Source organism: Protopterus annectens, chromosome 5.part1 (genome assembly GCF_019279795.1).
Source record: "Protopterus annectens isolate FY-2018-M chromosome 5.part1, PAN1.0, whole genome shotgun sequence".
In the NCBI taxonomy this organism is placed as follows: domain Eukaryota; kingdom Metazoa; phylum Chordata; order Ceratodontiformes; family Protopteridae; genus Protopterus; species Protopterus annectens.
The window spans coordinates 672,658,801-672,674,044 of record NC_056736.1 but is presented as its reverse complement, the minus strand read 5'-3'; the positions used below and the strand labels follow the sequence as shown (position 1 = coordinate 672,674,044).

General features: G+C 40.9%; 1 protein-coding gene across 2 annotated transcripts in view; it reads left to right on the top strand.

The window, feature by feature from the left end:
- Positions 1–15,244, top strand: part of RNF17 (ring finger protein 17) — a 3,936,714-nt gene that overhangs the window by 534,826 nt on the left and 3,386,644 nt on the right. For both annotated transcript variants that reach the window (XM_044073290.1, XM_044073289.1), the window contains one exon: positions 12,537–12,695. In XM_044073290.1, coding sequence (XP_043929225.1) covers positions 12,537–12,695 — 159 coding nt within the window. The remainder of the gene's footprint in view (positions 1–12,536; positions 12,696–15,244) is intronic.

Below are 15,244 nucleotides of genomic sequence, written 5' to 3'. Positions count from 1 at the left end.
CTGAGTGTCCGTAAAAACTGTAGCCAACAAGAAATTACATTTCAAAAGTATTCATAAAATGTATCCCAGAATATTCAGACACTTTGATCTTCTAAAACTCTGGGGGATCCCTACTTCCCAGACTGTATAAATGGATACAGAGGGCTCTCAGTCATCCTTGACAGTGTGGGGGCACCACAAACACTGTTGTTGGAGGAAAAATGAGGTGAAAAAAACATACATATATGTTTTCCAATTATGCTCATTAACCTGAGCAGGGCTGTGATATGACCCTGTTAGGATAAAGCTGATAATGGCCTCTGCTCTCAACTGCACCCATTCTAAATCCAGTCCAGTTTGGATGTGTGTGTACAGAAAGCTGTTGTAGGTTATATGGAGGGAGTGGCGGCAGGATTGTGGTGTTATTCCTCACAGTCAAATCTCAGAGGTGTGCACATGAGGTTATTAAAATTTTATTTTGGGCTGTGGACAGTGTGGTCATTGTTTCTTTTAGTTTTCTCACATACCTCAGAGGTGTACAAAGAAGATTACTACAACTTGTGTAGGAACAATGAAATAGAATGCGTTACTATAATCATAATTTTTCACTCTCGCAATCACGCTTAGGACACGTACAGTTGGCTGCCTTTGACTGTTTGGGTTGAGGGGTGAGGAGACCTACTGTGTATATGTGTATCAGCAATCCCTTGAAATACACGACTGTGGCAATTTGAACCTCTGACTTCATCCCAGTCTAACACAAGAGGGATGTATAAGCAGTCTTTTGTGGGGATTGGGAGGTAGGTAGTTCCCAGATAGGACCTGTGTATCCAGACAACAAAGGAATGTTAGTTTATTGTGAGCTACTGTTTTGTCATCTTTGAACATTAAGCCTTGGGTACAACTTATGTCTTCTTTGAAAGAAAGAAAGAAAAACATAAAACTGAAATTCTTATTTCCTAAATTGTTATTATGGTACTGTCTTTGCTCGGGAAATGTGTGTTGAATGGCTGCAATGAAAACTAAAGCTGAACAGCTGTACAATTTCTTAAATAATCATAATTTCTGTTCAAACCATTTTTGGATGAAAAGGTGTGTAAAAAAAAAATGAGTACACTTCAGAGCATGTAGAAAGTTATAGCCTTTTGAAAATGCTGAAATGTAAAGCAAAACATGAGCAAAGGAAGAAAAAATGTAATGTGCATGGTATGGGGAGCCCAAGATGGGGAAGACTAGAGGCTGTTGTGTGTATGGGGGAGGTCTAAAATAGTAGGCCTAGGGCTCCATTTCACCTAAGTCCAGACCTGTACCTTGAGTTGCTACAATATATAATTGCTGCAACTAAATGCCAGTAACTGTAAATGTCCCTTTTTGTGAGATGGGCCAACACAGTGTAGTACGCAAGTCTTGTAATGTAAGTATATTGTAGCTAAATGTCAGTCAGTTCATTCTACACGTAAAAGTTTTCAGCATGAACTAAAAGATTGCTTAGGAAGGGTAGCAGTGACAGGGTGATAAATAGACTGGAAGTGCCTAGGGGACCCCCAGCTTGACATCTGCTAGGGTCCCCCAAAATGTTAACACCGGCCCTAGTAGCTGTGATGCTCTAAAATTAACGTAGCCTGTGAAACACAGCATGTTGTCCCACCTCACGGAGGGATATTCTCAGTGACTGACATTTAGTCGCATTAATGTTAGATTACCCCAACCTAATGTACATGTCTGGCTTTAGGTGAAATGGTTCCCTTGGCAAAGGACTCCATGGTGCCCTCCCTACTGCCTACCTTTTCACCACCTCCACCACATAGTCTCCCCTTCCAGTGTTCCCCTCCCGTTTTCTCTCATCCAAGGCTCTCCACAGAATACATATGTTTTTTTTTCTTTCTTTTTCACATTTTGCTTTACTGTTCAACTTTCTCCAAGGGGGTATGGATTTTTAGATGCTCCAAAGTGCATTTTAGAGGGGTTTTTTTTGTAAACAACCTTTTAATCCAGTGACGGTCTGAACTTAAATATGATTAAGGAAATAAATTGTCAGTGTTGAGTTTTACTTTTCCTTGTTTCTTTTTAACACACCCTAACTGGCCAACACAGCACAGTAATAACTCTTTAACTCTATAGGAAATAACTTATTTAAGCAGGGGGTTTGGGGGCCACTAGATTCACAGAAAACATAGGGTCATAGATGCTCTGAGGTGCAGTTTAGAACCTTTCCTAACCTGGCGATCCTGTGGTTACGTGAAAAAAAATCATGAATAAGAAAATAAATTCTTTTTTTTCCCTTCAAGGTGAAAATAATTTGCGTCCAAGGCTTAATGTTCAGTCCTGACAAAACACACTCTGCTCCCACTAAACACAGAAGAGAAATGTTTGATCCTGTATGGGAGTACTGTTTTCTTACCCCCCCCCCAAAAAAAAAAAAAAAGTTACCATCTGTGCATCCCTCTGGTGCTATGTTGGGGATAAAGTAAAGGAACAAATAGCCATGGTCATCTATTTCAGTTAACCGCTGCCATACATAGCATACCTTCTTGCCTCCACCCCAAGAGGCAGCTACCTGTACATGGGCATGATTGCTTGTGAGGAAGGGGAAATGTTTGACTGTGAGGAAAGTGAAAACAATAATGATCACAGTAATAAATTCCAACTTGTTGCTACCAGACAGTACACTTCTTCTGCACAAGCTATAGCAACCTTCTTTGCAGGCATGCACACCTCTGAGGTCTGTGTGAGTAGTAAAAGAAGTAATGACTGCACTGTCCCCAGCCCCAGCGGAAGCTGTTGTTGATACTCTGTACACACTTCTGAAGTTCGACTGTGAGGATAATTAAAAACAATGACCAGACCACCCACAATCCCCACACAAGCTACAACAACCTTCTGTGTACACACTTTTGAGCAAGGCTGGTTTTAAAATGGGTAGTTCTGAGGAAAGAGTCCACCACTAAGTCAATGTAAAAATCCTGTAATGGTATGGATGTTTTGTGATGTATTTTGTGTCTTATTTTGGAAAAATAATTACTTTTTAGCTGCATTTTTACAGCTTCTAGAAGAATTATGTATGTGTCTGGCATTATTTCTTGTGTCCACTGATCAAAATTGGTGACATTTTTATCACACACTACTCTGACAAGCCAGTTCTGTTACATGATGCACAGACACGCACAAACGTGCTTCATTTTCACCTTCAAAGAAACCGTATGAACACTGTGGCAATTAGCAGCTGCTTTTACGCACGTACACAAAACACCCTTCTACCAAAAAACACAGTCACCTATCATGTGCAAGTTCTAGGTTAGTAATGCTACACGATAGAAAGTGAAAAAATGATGGGCAGATTGGTACTCTTGTACTGCAGCCCCCCCATACATACAAGTATAAGCCAAAGCTGTACTGGTTTTACACTGATTTCAGCAAATAGCACTACAGTGTATAACACTAGTACTGCCACACCATATCATTGAGTGTTGTTTAACATTCATCAAACAGCAGGGGGTAAGCCATGTTTATTCACCTTATTGAGGAAGAATGCATACCTCTCACTGTCTCTGATTTCACAGAATATCCCTGATATTACCAAAGATTTTTACTGTGTTCTTTGTAAAATTTTGATTTGCTGGTAAATCGTTCAGGATTAGAGTCCTTAATGCCAGACATTAGAGTTTTAACATTATTTGTCAGGAAATACATGTTGCGAAATAAGTTATGCTCTAACTTTTTAAGTGAAATAGAATAATATTTAAAAAGTGCTTCTGAATTTGAGTCTTTATTTCTCCATTATTTTTGGCTTTGCCAGAACTCTTGAGCAAAGAAGTTGAGCATTATAGCATCCGATGTCCAGAAATAAATTATAAAACTCCCAGAAAGAGAAAACCATCCCTGAAGATCAGGAGTGTCTGCTCTTCTTCAAATGTCAGGTAAGAAATTAGATCAGTCACTCTGAGCTGCCTGTCTCTAGGTCTTAACCTTGCTCATGTTCATACACTGATTATTGGCATTATCTTAAGAGACCCTTCACCCCCCCAAATCCATGGATAACTCTGGTGACGAACGCCGTCTGTGGCGTTAATTTTACCGGAGAGAATGATCACCAGCAAGATTTAACTTATTCAAAGGAACTATGTCAGTGGTAAAATATTTAATGACATTATGAAGCCTGATTCTTGACAAACCAGTCACTGCAACCCTTACCTTTATATATTAAAGGAGAATAATTGATGCCAGTCCTTAGGTTTCTTCATCCTGTAAGTTATTGCTACACACCAAGTTTATTAAGTACACAGGATTGTTGTAGTAGTTTTTGTTGTTTTAACACGTATGTAAAAATTACTAAAATAAAATTAACTTAGTGTGGTTCGCGGCTCCCCTAGAACCAGGAGGCCTTCAGCGACAGCTGGGTTCACTGGTGCCTAAAGCTGGCTGTGTTAAGGAATTCACTGATTCTTGTTCATCGCTGTTTATTTGTTGCTTACTTCCCCATTGCTTCTCTTGTTCATTCCTGTTTACCCGTCTACCTTTATACAAACCCACCACCCATTCCTTATCTGAACTAACTTTCTGCCTTCTTGCCCCCCCCCCCCCTTCATTCTGGAATTGTAGTAAACTCACTAAACTAGGTATAAATCCCTATGTCACAAGATGGGTTGCCAACTGGCTCACTGACGGAACCCACACTGTAAAAGTTGCTGACTCCAAATCTGACTTCAAACCAGTGACAAGTGTAGTACCACAGGGTTCAGTCCTGGGACCTCTCCTGTTTGGTATCTACTTTGAAGTACAGGCTAACAGAGAAGGCCTCTGGCTAACGAACTTCGCCAATGACTGCAAACTAGGAGACATAGTCATCGTCGAGTCCACAAATGATGTGGACCTCACTGAGACGGATGCCTGGTGTCAGAGGCATGGCCTAAAGCTCAATGCCAAAAAGTGCATTGAACCACAATAAACAGAACATGCTGGAGGGATAGATTCCTGTTCCAGAGACTTCCTATATGCTGGAACAAGCTACCCATCTATGTCAAGCAAAATTCCTCATTAGCACTCTTCAAGAAAAATCTTGGGTGGATGGGAAATGGGAAATACTCCCCGGGGATCACTTCTGTGACTCTATGAATAAATTAAGTATTTAGGAGTATGGATTAAAAATGATTTTAGTATGGCAGCTAAGGATATGCGGGAAGAAACTGAACAAAAGATAATATAAAAACTGAGAAAATGGAAGCTTTGTTATATGGATGTGGATAGTCTGATACAAAGCAGTTAAAATGTTTTTAGTCCCTTCAGTCTTATACACAGGTCGGGCATATTTTTATCAACCAGAGAAGTTGTTATGGATAGCATTTAATAAAGAGCTGAAGGACTTTATTTTGGTGGGGAAGATGGCAAGAGTCAAGTGAGATAAGCTGATTCTTTTTCTGGACACTGAAGATTTTTTTTTTTAACCACAAGTGCATTTTACATGAGTCAGTTGAGCTTCATCCACTCGGCGGAGCACATTCCCGTGATTGATTGGTATGGAAGTCTTGTTCAGCTTTTGTCAGTACTTTTTCATCAGCAAGGCCAGTATATTAATATTCATAGGCAAGTAGAACAATATCTTCATTAATTCATAGGTGTTAACTAGTGTATTGATCCATGATGACCTTTAGAACCGTAGCGTACATTCCCATGATGTTTTTGCCCTTATATTTTAAGTATGAGCAACTCAGAAATGATCAGAACATTTACCTTATCCATGCGAAACAAGGGTGATAAGTCAGGAGTGAACTTGTGGTTACCCATCCATTTGTCCAGATGATGTATGAATAGGGTTAAGCAAAGTACATTGCTTTTTGTAGAGAGGAAGACATTTCTAAAGAAGAGTTTTTTTCTCTGTGATACATAGCTATCCCTTCAACATGTTCCTGTTTTGCAGAAGAGATTGGGAAGGTGTTTCTGTCCTCATTATACTTATGAATGAGCAGTATGCCTGACAGGATAGTGTCTATTGATTCTCTGCATGCGAGGCAGAGATCACCCCCTTAGTAGTCTGTATGACACTGAGAAGTGGGATAAGGCTTTAAGACAGCACACACAGTTTTTTTTTATTTAGGCTTTTGATTTTTTTAGTTAAGAAAGCATCATGGGAGTTTGTCTCATGTTTGGATTGGTACATGGGCCGAATGGGCCATTGCGCTCAGTAATCTGCCTGATTATTGTGGAATACAGTGGGATGATCACATCCCTGAAAGCCATACCCTTCGTAATGAGCAGCAAAGTACAAAAGGTGTTTATTACAATAGTGGGTACATGTGTATCGAAGAACAGCTTGTCTGCATAGGTTCTTAGGTCCTCCTCTACTGGAACTGTTTTTATGGGTGTGTTGTTAATGTGATAGTTAAAAAGGATACAGTTATACATTTCTTGGCTTTTAGTTTTAATCTACGGTTTTGACACCAGCTATTGGTTTGGAAAAGGCCCTTTTGGAGGATCTTGGTGTCCACTGAGGAGTTTATGATGGCACCAAGTGTATAGTCATCTGCAGACTTGATCCAGTCAGAAGCCCTTAACATTTGCTTTGACCTGCAAGAACTAAATGCCAAAGAGGAGTGGCCCAATAACTGAACCCTAGGAAATAATGCTAGTGACAGGTCCTTTGGAGGAGGTAGAGCAGTCCATTCCAGTTTCTTGGATTCTGTTTCTGAGATAGTTTTCTACCTTATGAGCTGCTTAGGCTTTGAATTATATTTGTGATCATCCCACTGTATTCCACAATCATCAAGCCGATTACTGACTTACTGGCTGCTGTGATATTCAGAAAAGATAAGAGTTTATTCTCATTTTTCGTCTGCACTTCTGATTTAATATCTCTGTAATCTGTACAACTGTTTTTCCCAACCACCCACTCTGTTCTTGTGGTGGTCTTATGTCTCGGTGGCTTTGAGTTGCCCGCCTCTGGTATAAAGTTGATACTGGACACCCCCCCCCAGTCGCATTACATCAGCTCATTCTGTTAATAGTGAGAACCTAGCAAAGGCCCACCCCTTTAGCTTCTGCATATTGAATTATGTCATTATATTCTGCCTCTTCACTTTCTACTAAAAAAAAAAAAAAAAAAAAAAAAAGATTCCTACCTTTCCTTGAATTAGTGTAGCCCAGATACAGCTTTGCTGTAGCCAGGATTTTTTGTAAGCTTCTGAGCGGTGCTCTTCAATTTTTTCCCTTAGATTTGCTAGTTCTCTGCTCTATTGCATTTTTAGTAGCTTATTAGTCTAGCACTTTAAATTATTCCCAGTGCCAGTAAGTCTGCTCTTCAAATTTTCCCTTAGAACTAGCTGTTTTTTCAGTAGTAGCACTAAAATCTGAATCCCTGTGACTAGCACTTGTTCTAAAACCTGCTGGAAAGCACTAGGAAGCCTTAAACTGATACACTCAATTCTCCTTGCTAATAAGGAGAAATTAGTCGTAGGCACTAAACAGCCTATAATTGCAAATAACTTGCCAAAGTAAGGGAAAACAGCTCTTGAACTTTACAAAAGAAACACCAAACCAGGCATGTCCAAGGGTCAGCTTCCTGTGATTTTTCCTGTCCACCTGGTGAGTCTGGGGATACTGGGGCAATGCAACAATTGCCTCATGTACACAGACAACACTCTCCTCCTAGCACCCAACACTACAACCTGCGAGAGATTAACTTTGATAGCCAAACTGAAAGCAATGCTCTCTATAGCCAGGACTGTGCTAGACAGTCAAGAGGAGGTTAACACCTGCACTACACCTCAAGCAACACATAGCCCTTCAAAACTCACACAACCGACATCCACACATAGTAACACTAAAGCCGCTTATGCGGAGGCCCTTAACATTAACCTGCCCAAGCAACAAGGACCTCCGAAGTTGAAACGCAAACACACACCAATCACAACCAAAGTGACAAATAGCTGAAAACACCAGTATGCCACCAAACAGCCCCTAAGGCAAGATAACGTACCCAACACTTTAGTCATAGGTGACACTATAGTCAGGCGCACTGATGTCTCACTCATAAGGCTGAACAAGGAGAAAATTACTGTCAGCTGCCTGTCTGGTGCCAGGATCCACCACATAATGCCTGCACTCAAGTCACTCCACAGCAAGTACAAATACGACTCTGTCATTGCCCATGTTGGAGTGAATGACTTGAGATGTACCTCCTTGGACTACATGAAAAGAGACACGGAAGAACTTTTGGATCATGTGGCCCAGGCAGGTATGACCCTAGCTCTGAGCAGCATCCTGCCTTCGCCCAGAATGATACCACAGTATAAGGACAAAATAATTGACTTCAACAATTTCTGGTGTCATTCAAATTGGATCCAGTATCTGTCTGTCTGGGATGACATGATCGACAAACCACAATGCTTTGTCAGAGATGGTCTGCACCTGTTGCCCCTGGGATTCAGGTTACTGGCTAAGGCTCTTGCCACCCCTATAGTGCCTTTTTTAGGCAAGGCTCAAAGGACATAACCACCACCGTAGCAGATACAAGCATGCAAAATCTGAAGGTAATGCTACTCAATGCTAGAAGTCTAAACCTCAAAATGCACTCTGTCGTGACAGTCCTAAAAATGGAGAACATCAATAACTGTGCAGTAACTGAGACCTGGTTTAAGGCTCCAGAGAGCACCCCTGCAATACCAGGCTACAACTCTTCAACTCTTACCACTTTTTTTTGGCCACCAAACCAGGAATGAAGCACTAAAGGCGGAGGAGTGTCCATATTCACCAAGGATATTCACACCTCCAGGCTAGTTGCCCAACACAATGTATCTGAAATTCTACAGGTGCAACTAACACTAGGTAAGACTGCAATCCAAATTGTTGCTTGCTACAGATCCCCCACCATACCCTAAGATTCTCACTACACCTTTCTAAACATGCTAGAAAATATTAAGATAGAACCAAGCACCCTAATCTTGGATGATTTTAACTACTCTGCCATTAATTGGGAAATCTACTGAGGTACCAACATTTTTGCCCAACGGTTCTTGGAATTCATAAATTCCAATGTCCTGGACTTAACTAATCCATAGTCCCACCAGGGGCTCAAATATCCTAGACCTGGTCATTACCAACATGGGAGATGGATATTCCACACCTGTGGTCACCCCCTCATTGGTCAGGTCTGACCATAAGCTAATCAACCTTGACGTCCACACCCCCCCCCCCCCAGTAGGAAAACCTCCATGAAAAACTTCTCCATAGCCAACTTCATGCTACTCAAGTCAGAAGCGACAAACTTCATGACACCCATCCAGATGGGAGCTGAAAGTTTGATGGCTGAATCCTACACTAAGGCACTGAACGAGCACATCCACTCTTGCATGAATCATGCCATTCCAAACAGAACCAAGACAGTCTCCTCGAAAAAAAAGAACCCAATCTGGTGGTCCGCTGCCATAAACAAACTATACAACAGAAGGAAGAAACTGTTGCAGAAAAGAGGAAAATCCCAGGATGCAAAAAACTCCCTTACCGGCCTCAGTAAGAAGTTGAGATCCCTCATAAAATCCTCCAAAGCTAGTTATGAAAATAAAATTGCCAAAGATTCCAAGGACAACCACAAGGCATTCTATAGCTATGTCAAGAATCTAAATGGCAATGCTTAGATCTGCTCTATGCTATGACAGAATGACATTAAATATATTGATCCCAAGGATATTGCCAATATCCTGGCAGATCGATTCATTGTCAACTTCATCCCCTAAAGGGCCCATCTCAATACCAAAAGATTGCCAAATTCCGGTAATCACAGCTACACAGGTGAAAAACGCACTCTCCAAAGCCAGGAATACAGCATCCATGGGACCAGACGACATCCCGGCTGTGTACAACATAAACTGGCACCTTCCCAAGTGTCGTGTTTAATCATAGCCTCACATCGGGCTTCATGCCCAATGAGTGGTGCACAGCTTCAGTTATCCCACTCCACAAGGGGGGATCCACCTTGGATCCCAGGAAGTATTGTCCCCATCAGTCTGACGAGCCTGATTTGCAAAGCCATGGAATGCATTATCATGGAACTTGTAAACAAAGACATTGGCAACCTTCAAACACAGGACCCCACCCAGTTTGGTTTCGTAAAGGGACGATCTTGTCTCCTCAACCTGATTGACTTCTTCAAATCAGTCTCCAGAGCCGTGGACGAGGGTAAGGCGGTCCACACAGCCTATCTGGACCTCGCCAAGGCCTTCAACATTATCCCCACTCTGGAATCATAACTAAACTTACTAAGCTGGGCATTAATCCCTACGTCACTCGATGGGTTGCCAACTGGCTTACTGACAGAACCCACACTGTAAAAGTAGCCAGCTCAAAATCCAGCTCCAGACAAGTGATAAGTGGGAGTACCTCTGGGTTCAGTTCTGGAACCACTCTTGTTTGGCATCTACTTCTCTTAAGTACAAACCAGCACTAAGGGACTCTGGCTAACAAAGTTCGCAGGTGACTGCAAACTGGGAGCCATTATTGAATCCCCAAATGATGTGAATATTCTACAAAAGGGCTTTACAGAAACAGATGCTTGGTGGCAGAGTCATGGGCTCAAGCTCAATGCCAAGAAATGTATAGTTATCCCCTTTGGGAAAAACCATGTACCCATGAATTACCATACAAGTGGCAGTACACTAAACACTGAAAGTGTGATAAGGGACTTGGGGACACAGGTGGACAGTGGTCTCACCTTCGATAACCACATAGCCACAATAGTCAGGAAAACCTATATGGCACACACCATCACTAAGGGCTTTTCATCCAGAAAAAAGGTAATTGTCCCACTGTATTCAGTTCTCATTAGACCCATTATAGAGTACAAAGCCCGGGGGGGTATATACCTCACAAGACCTCTGAGACAACTGGAAAGGCCACAGAAATACCTCACTAAAAGAATCATAGGCCTAAAGCAGATGCCCTATGCTGACCTTCTAAAAAAAACTGCAGCTATACTCTGTTGCATATCCGCCTACTCAGAGGCAATCTCTGCTTAACATACAAGACCATGTCATACCCAGTGCTGTTGGACATGGTACACTTAAAGAAATCCCAATCCCTCAGAGCCATACACTCCAGGGATCTAAACCTGGTCATCACAATGAACAAAACATGCTGGAAGGATAGGTTCCTGACCTAGAAAGACCCCCCATACTCTGGAATATAACTTCCCATACATGTCAAGCTGAGTGCCTCTTTGGCCCTCTTCAAAAGGAACCTTGACGATGTGGGTGGGAGATAGGAAATTCACCCCTGGGATCATGTCAGTCGCCCTGCTAGACAAGGGGACCAGGGAAGTAAATATTCTGGGAAGAAATAGAATACTGGCTGGTGCAGTGGAAATCTGCTTGTAATAGTGTTAATTCTGACCTCCTTAATACTTACATGTTAAGAAATGCTACACAATTGTACTTTCTCCTTCCTTTCTGGATGATGATGATGATTCTTCCCTGTAGTGTAGACCTTTCACAGGCTGTTTTTAGGTCCCCATATTTTTCCACAGTCTTTTCCTTAAGAGCTGTGTTGTGAAATAACTTGGACTCTGAGACTTGCTATATTATGGATTACTGTGGTTAGTTCATAGTAAGAATAGATTAAAAATCTGCTAATGTCAAGATGTTATGCATCTTGATGCTCATATTAAGATGCTGTTGAATATTTCACGGTTTGGTAGACATGTCTAATGTTATGATGGAATCCTTGCATGACTAGGAATGCTTACCATTAATAAAGATGGCACTAAGAGTGCTGAGATCAAGGTTGATGAAGCTATTAGATGCTGATTTTTTTCCCCATTATTTTGTATGAAGTTTTTTTTTCAACATAACTGTATTTAAAAGACATTAAATGGGGCAGGCTTTCCACAAAGGTCTGCAGAATAGTGTCTAATATTTTTTATGTTTTAATAGCCTGCACCTAGTTTATGTGAAGAAAAATATAAAAAGTCAAGCTTTAGGATTAGTAGATCCCCTTTGTATGTGCAATGCCTGTTGAGAGATAGGTTTTTAGAAAGGTCTATTTGATGAGTTAAGTCATACATGGGAGTAAAAAATTATAGGAATAATAAGTGTAGAGCAGCATTTTTAACAGAGAATGAAACAAATGCTATTGTAGACACTTATGCTTCATTCTTTCAAGGTGTTCCCATGGTAGTATCATTTAAGTTTATGGAGAAAGTATCAAACATCTTATTAAAGCTGACTAGAGTATATTTTCTCCTAATGAATTGCTTGTAAGTAAAGCATGTGCTAAACCTGATTTTGTATATAAAAGGTGTACAAATTTAAAGGAAGTGTTTAATAAGCAAGAGCCACTAGTTAAGACTAATAAGATAAAGGGGACATTTCCATGTAGATTCTGGCAGAAGCGCAGCCATATTAAGAAGGATGTTGGTGGCTATATTGTTAATGCAAAAAATATTGACTTAGACACACAAGTTAAACTAAAATGAATGCAGTTGGGTACTGAACACATGCATGTGTGCTGTAATTTTAGTGACACTCATTTTTTTCCTAGTTTACAAAAATAATAATTTCCTTTTTTTATTTAAGGTTTTCCTGAGCTGGTTGATGTGAGCTATGTTATAAATCCTTGCCATTTCTATGTTCGAAAGTATTCAGAGAGGAAAAAGGCACATTTGTTGACTGGCAAGCTTAACCAGTTTTGCAGTGGGGCTGCTTCTTGCAAACCTGATGATGTTTTGACATTAGGTAATACTTATTTACATTTGTGTGCTTCATTTTATTAATTTTTGAGGAAGTCAAATTTCATTTTAAATATGACTGACCTCATAAGCGTGTTACCAGTGTGCATGATATTTTTGAATATTGTGTTGAAGTTGTGAACAGCTATGAAATGCCATTATTTTATACTGTACTTTTAGCTTTATGTAGAATATGAACTGCATGGAGCTGTGTGCATGTTGGAGTTAATCTGTTTTTTCCAGTTTTTCCTGAATTTTTTTGTATAGTATTGCAGCCTGCTGTCACTACTAAATACCAGTCTGTAAACTGTTAAACCTTCTACTCTGTTTTAGTATAGCAAATAAAGGTAATTTCCAAATGAAGACATTTAGAAGTTCACTCCTTAAGAAGCAGCTGGCATGGGACAGATAAGCATAATTTAATGATTATGGTCAGTACACCAGTTAAAGGTCCTTTTAGGTATTTTGCCCTCTGTATGTTTTAGTTTTGCTGAGATAAATCATTTTAGGGTCTGTTTTAAGATGAGGGACTTATTTCATTCAAGCATTCGAGTTATTGTTTGATGGCTGCCCTGTTGATGGATGACTGAGCATTCACAGAAAAAAAGACATTCATGTTGACTATTTTCTTTGTGAAGTATAATTTTTCATCTGTGGGAATCTCCATATGGGGTTAATCTTTTGAACAAAATTGTGTTATCTTGCTCTTGTTTTTGAGGAAGTGTTTCTTGCTGAATTTTGTAATATGTGTCAGGATTAAGAGTGCATTTCTGATTTCCTACTACCAGGGCGGTATGAATCTGTGTTTTGTTGCATGTTATAGGATTTTCCTGGTGTGCATTCCCCCAGAACTTGTGGTTTCCTCACCAACATCTATTAAATTGGCACTGCTTTTATTGTCTTGGAGAATTAAACCGAGTCAAGTGTCACAGGTATCATTGCTTCAGCCTATCCATCTCGGTAAAGAACAAGAAGCTAGAGGCCTTCTATTCTTTTTTAATTTTGAAGCCTGGGAGACTAGCTAAGCTGAGGATCAAGTACCAGGTTTCTTGCACAGTCCTTGGCTGGAGCTCACAAAAAAGGGGTTCAGGGGGCCAAGCATTAATCAGAGACACTCTGTTTTGAATCTGTGCATGTGATATCCTCTGTTTCATTTAATATATGCCATTATTCTGGTTTTGTGGGCTTCAGCTTACTTCTGGAATGACGAGGGGAGAAATCAGTGAGGTATGGCCCATTTGCCTTTGCAAACAAGTCCTGAGGTGTCCCATATTTAAGCAGCCCTATGTATGAGCAGGTGCAGTGGCACTATAGCTAGCCTACTTCATTGCATGGAGCTACAGTCCCCTTATTCACCCCACCACCACCAGAGAGAAGGCTGGGTAGGTGAACTCTGGCTGGGAGTCTGCTCCTAACAACTCCACTGCCAGATCATGACAGGCATACAGTCTGAAGTTAATTCCTGGTTAGGCAAGCAGCCCTCCCGCATTTGCTGCTTGATATGCTGGTAGATCTCTGTTATAAGTGCTTGGAGATGCCGTTTGGGAACACTGTGCTATTCCCCTTACAGACCTCTATGCATTTCACAGTCCAACATTACTTTAGATATACTTCCATTTGACCATCTCCAAGCATGTCTGTTGCTCTCTTTTTTCGTTTTTTTCAGGTGAATGCAATCTGCAGTTTGCTGGAGCTGGTGGAAGGAGTACCCCCCCCACACACACACACACACGCGCACAGATTTCTTCAGTCCCTCTGTCATGCACAGAATTTTATGTTAAACTGTGACTTACCTGTAGCTTGTTTTATTTTACTGTCTTCATCGTCTTTCAGTCATTAGCCCCCTCCTAGCTAATCAGCCCATTCATTACTGCCATCAAGAATATGGTTGACTTAACTGCTATTATTTAATAACGTTGTAGCTGGAAAAGTTGATAAAAAGGTTTGTTTTACTGGGACTGGATATTACTTTGATAGCCATCTGATGTGATTTGAGATTCTGTTATGCTGTCTAACTCCCTTGTACCTCCAGTGAAGCATCAGAGAGAAATGTCCAGTGGGCTGATGGCAGTGAATGTCATTTCACTTCTGCAAGCAGTTGTCTCCCCCCCCCCCCCCCCCCCCCCCATTGAAGCAGGTGCTGTGGTTTAATAAGTTTCTTTCAGGGAGATCAGATCATCTGCTGCACTCCCAAGTGACCCCTCCCCCTCAAGAGAAGCAAGCAAAACACATTCCTTTCACTCCTCCCCCTTCCTTCCTTGCTGCTCCAGTGCCTTGCCTGTTAAAAGAACCAAGGTTACCTGGGTCTCAGTTCGGACTCCATCCCAGTTTACCACACCACAGAGTCAAGGGAACTTGTCTGTAGTTTCCCTTTCCAAGTGATTTAACTTATCGCAAAAAAATAAAACCTAGGAGCAATGGTTCTTTCCTTCATGTGGTATCTGTTTTTAAGAATGCTTTTTGTTTGCTCTGAATTGCCTTTACAACTACCCAAAAAAAGGAGGGTTAGAAAAATGCCAAAAAAACCCAATAAACCCATTTATATATAGGCATCAA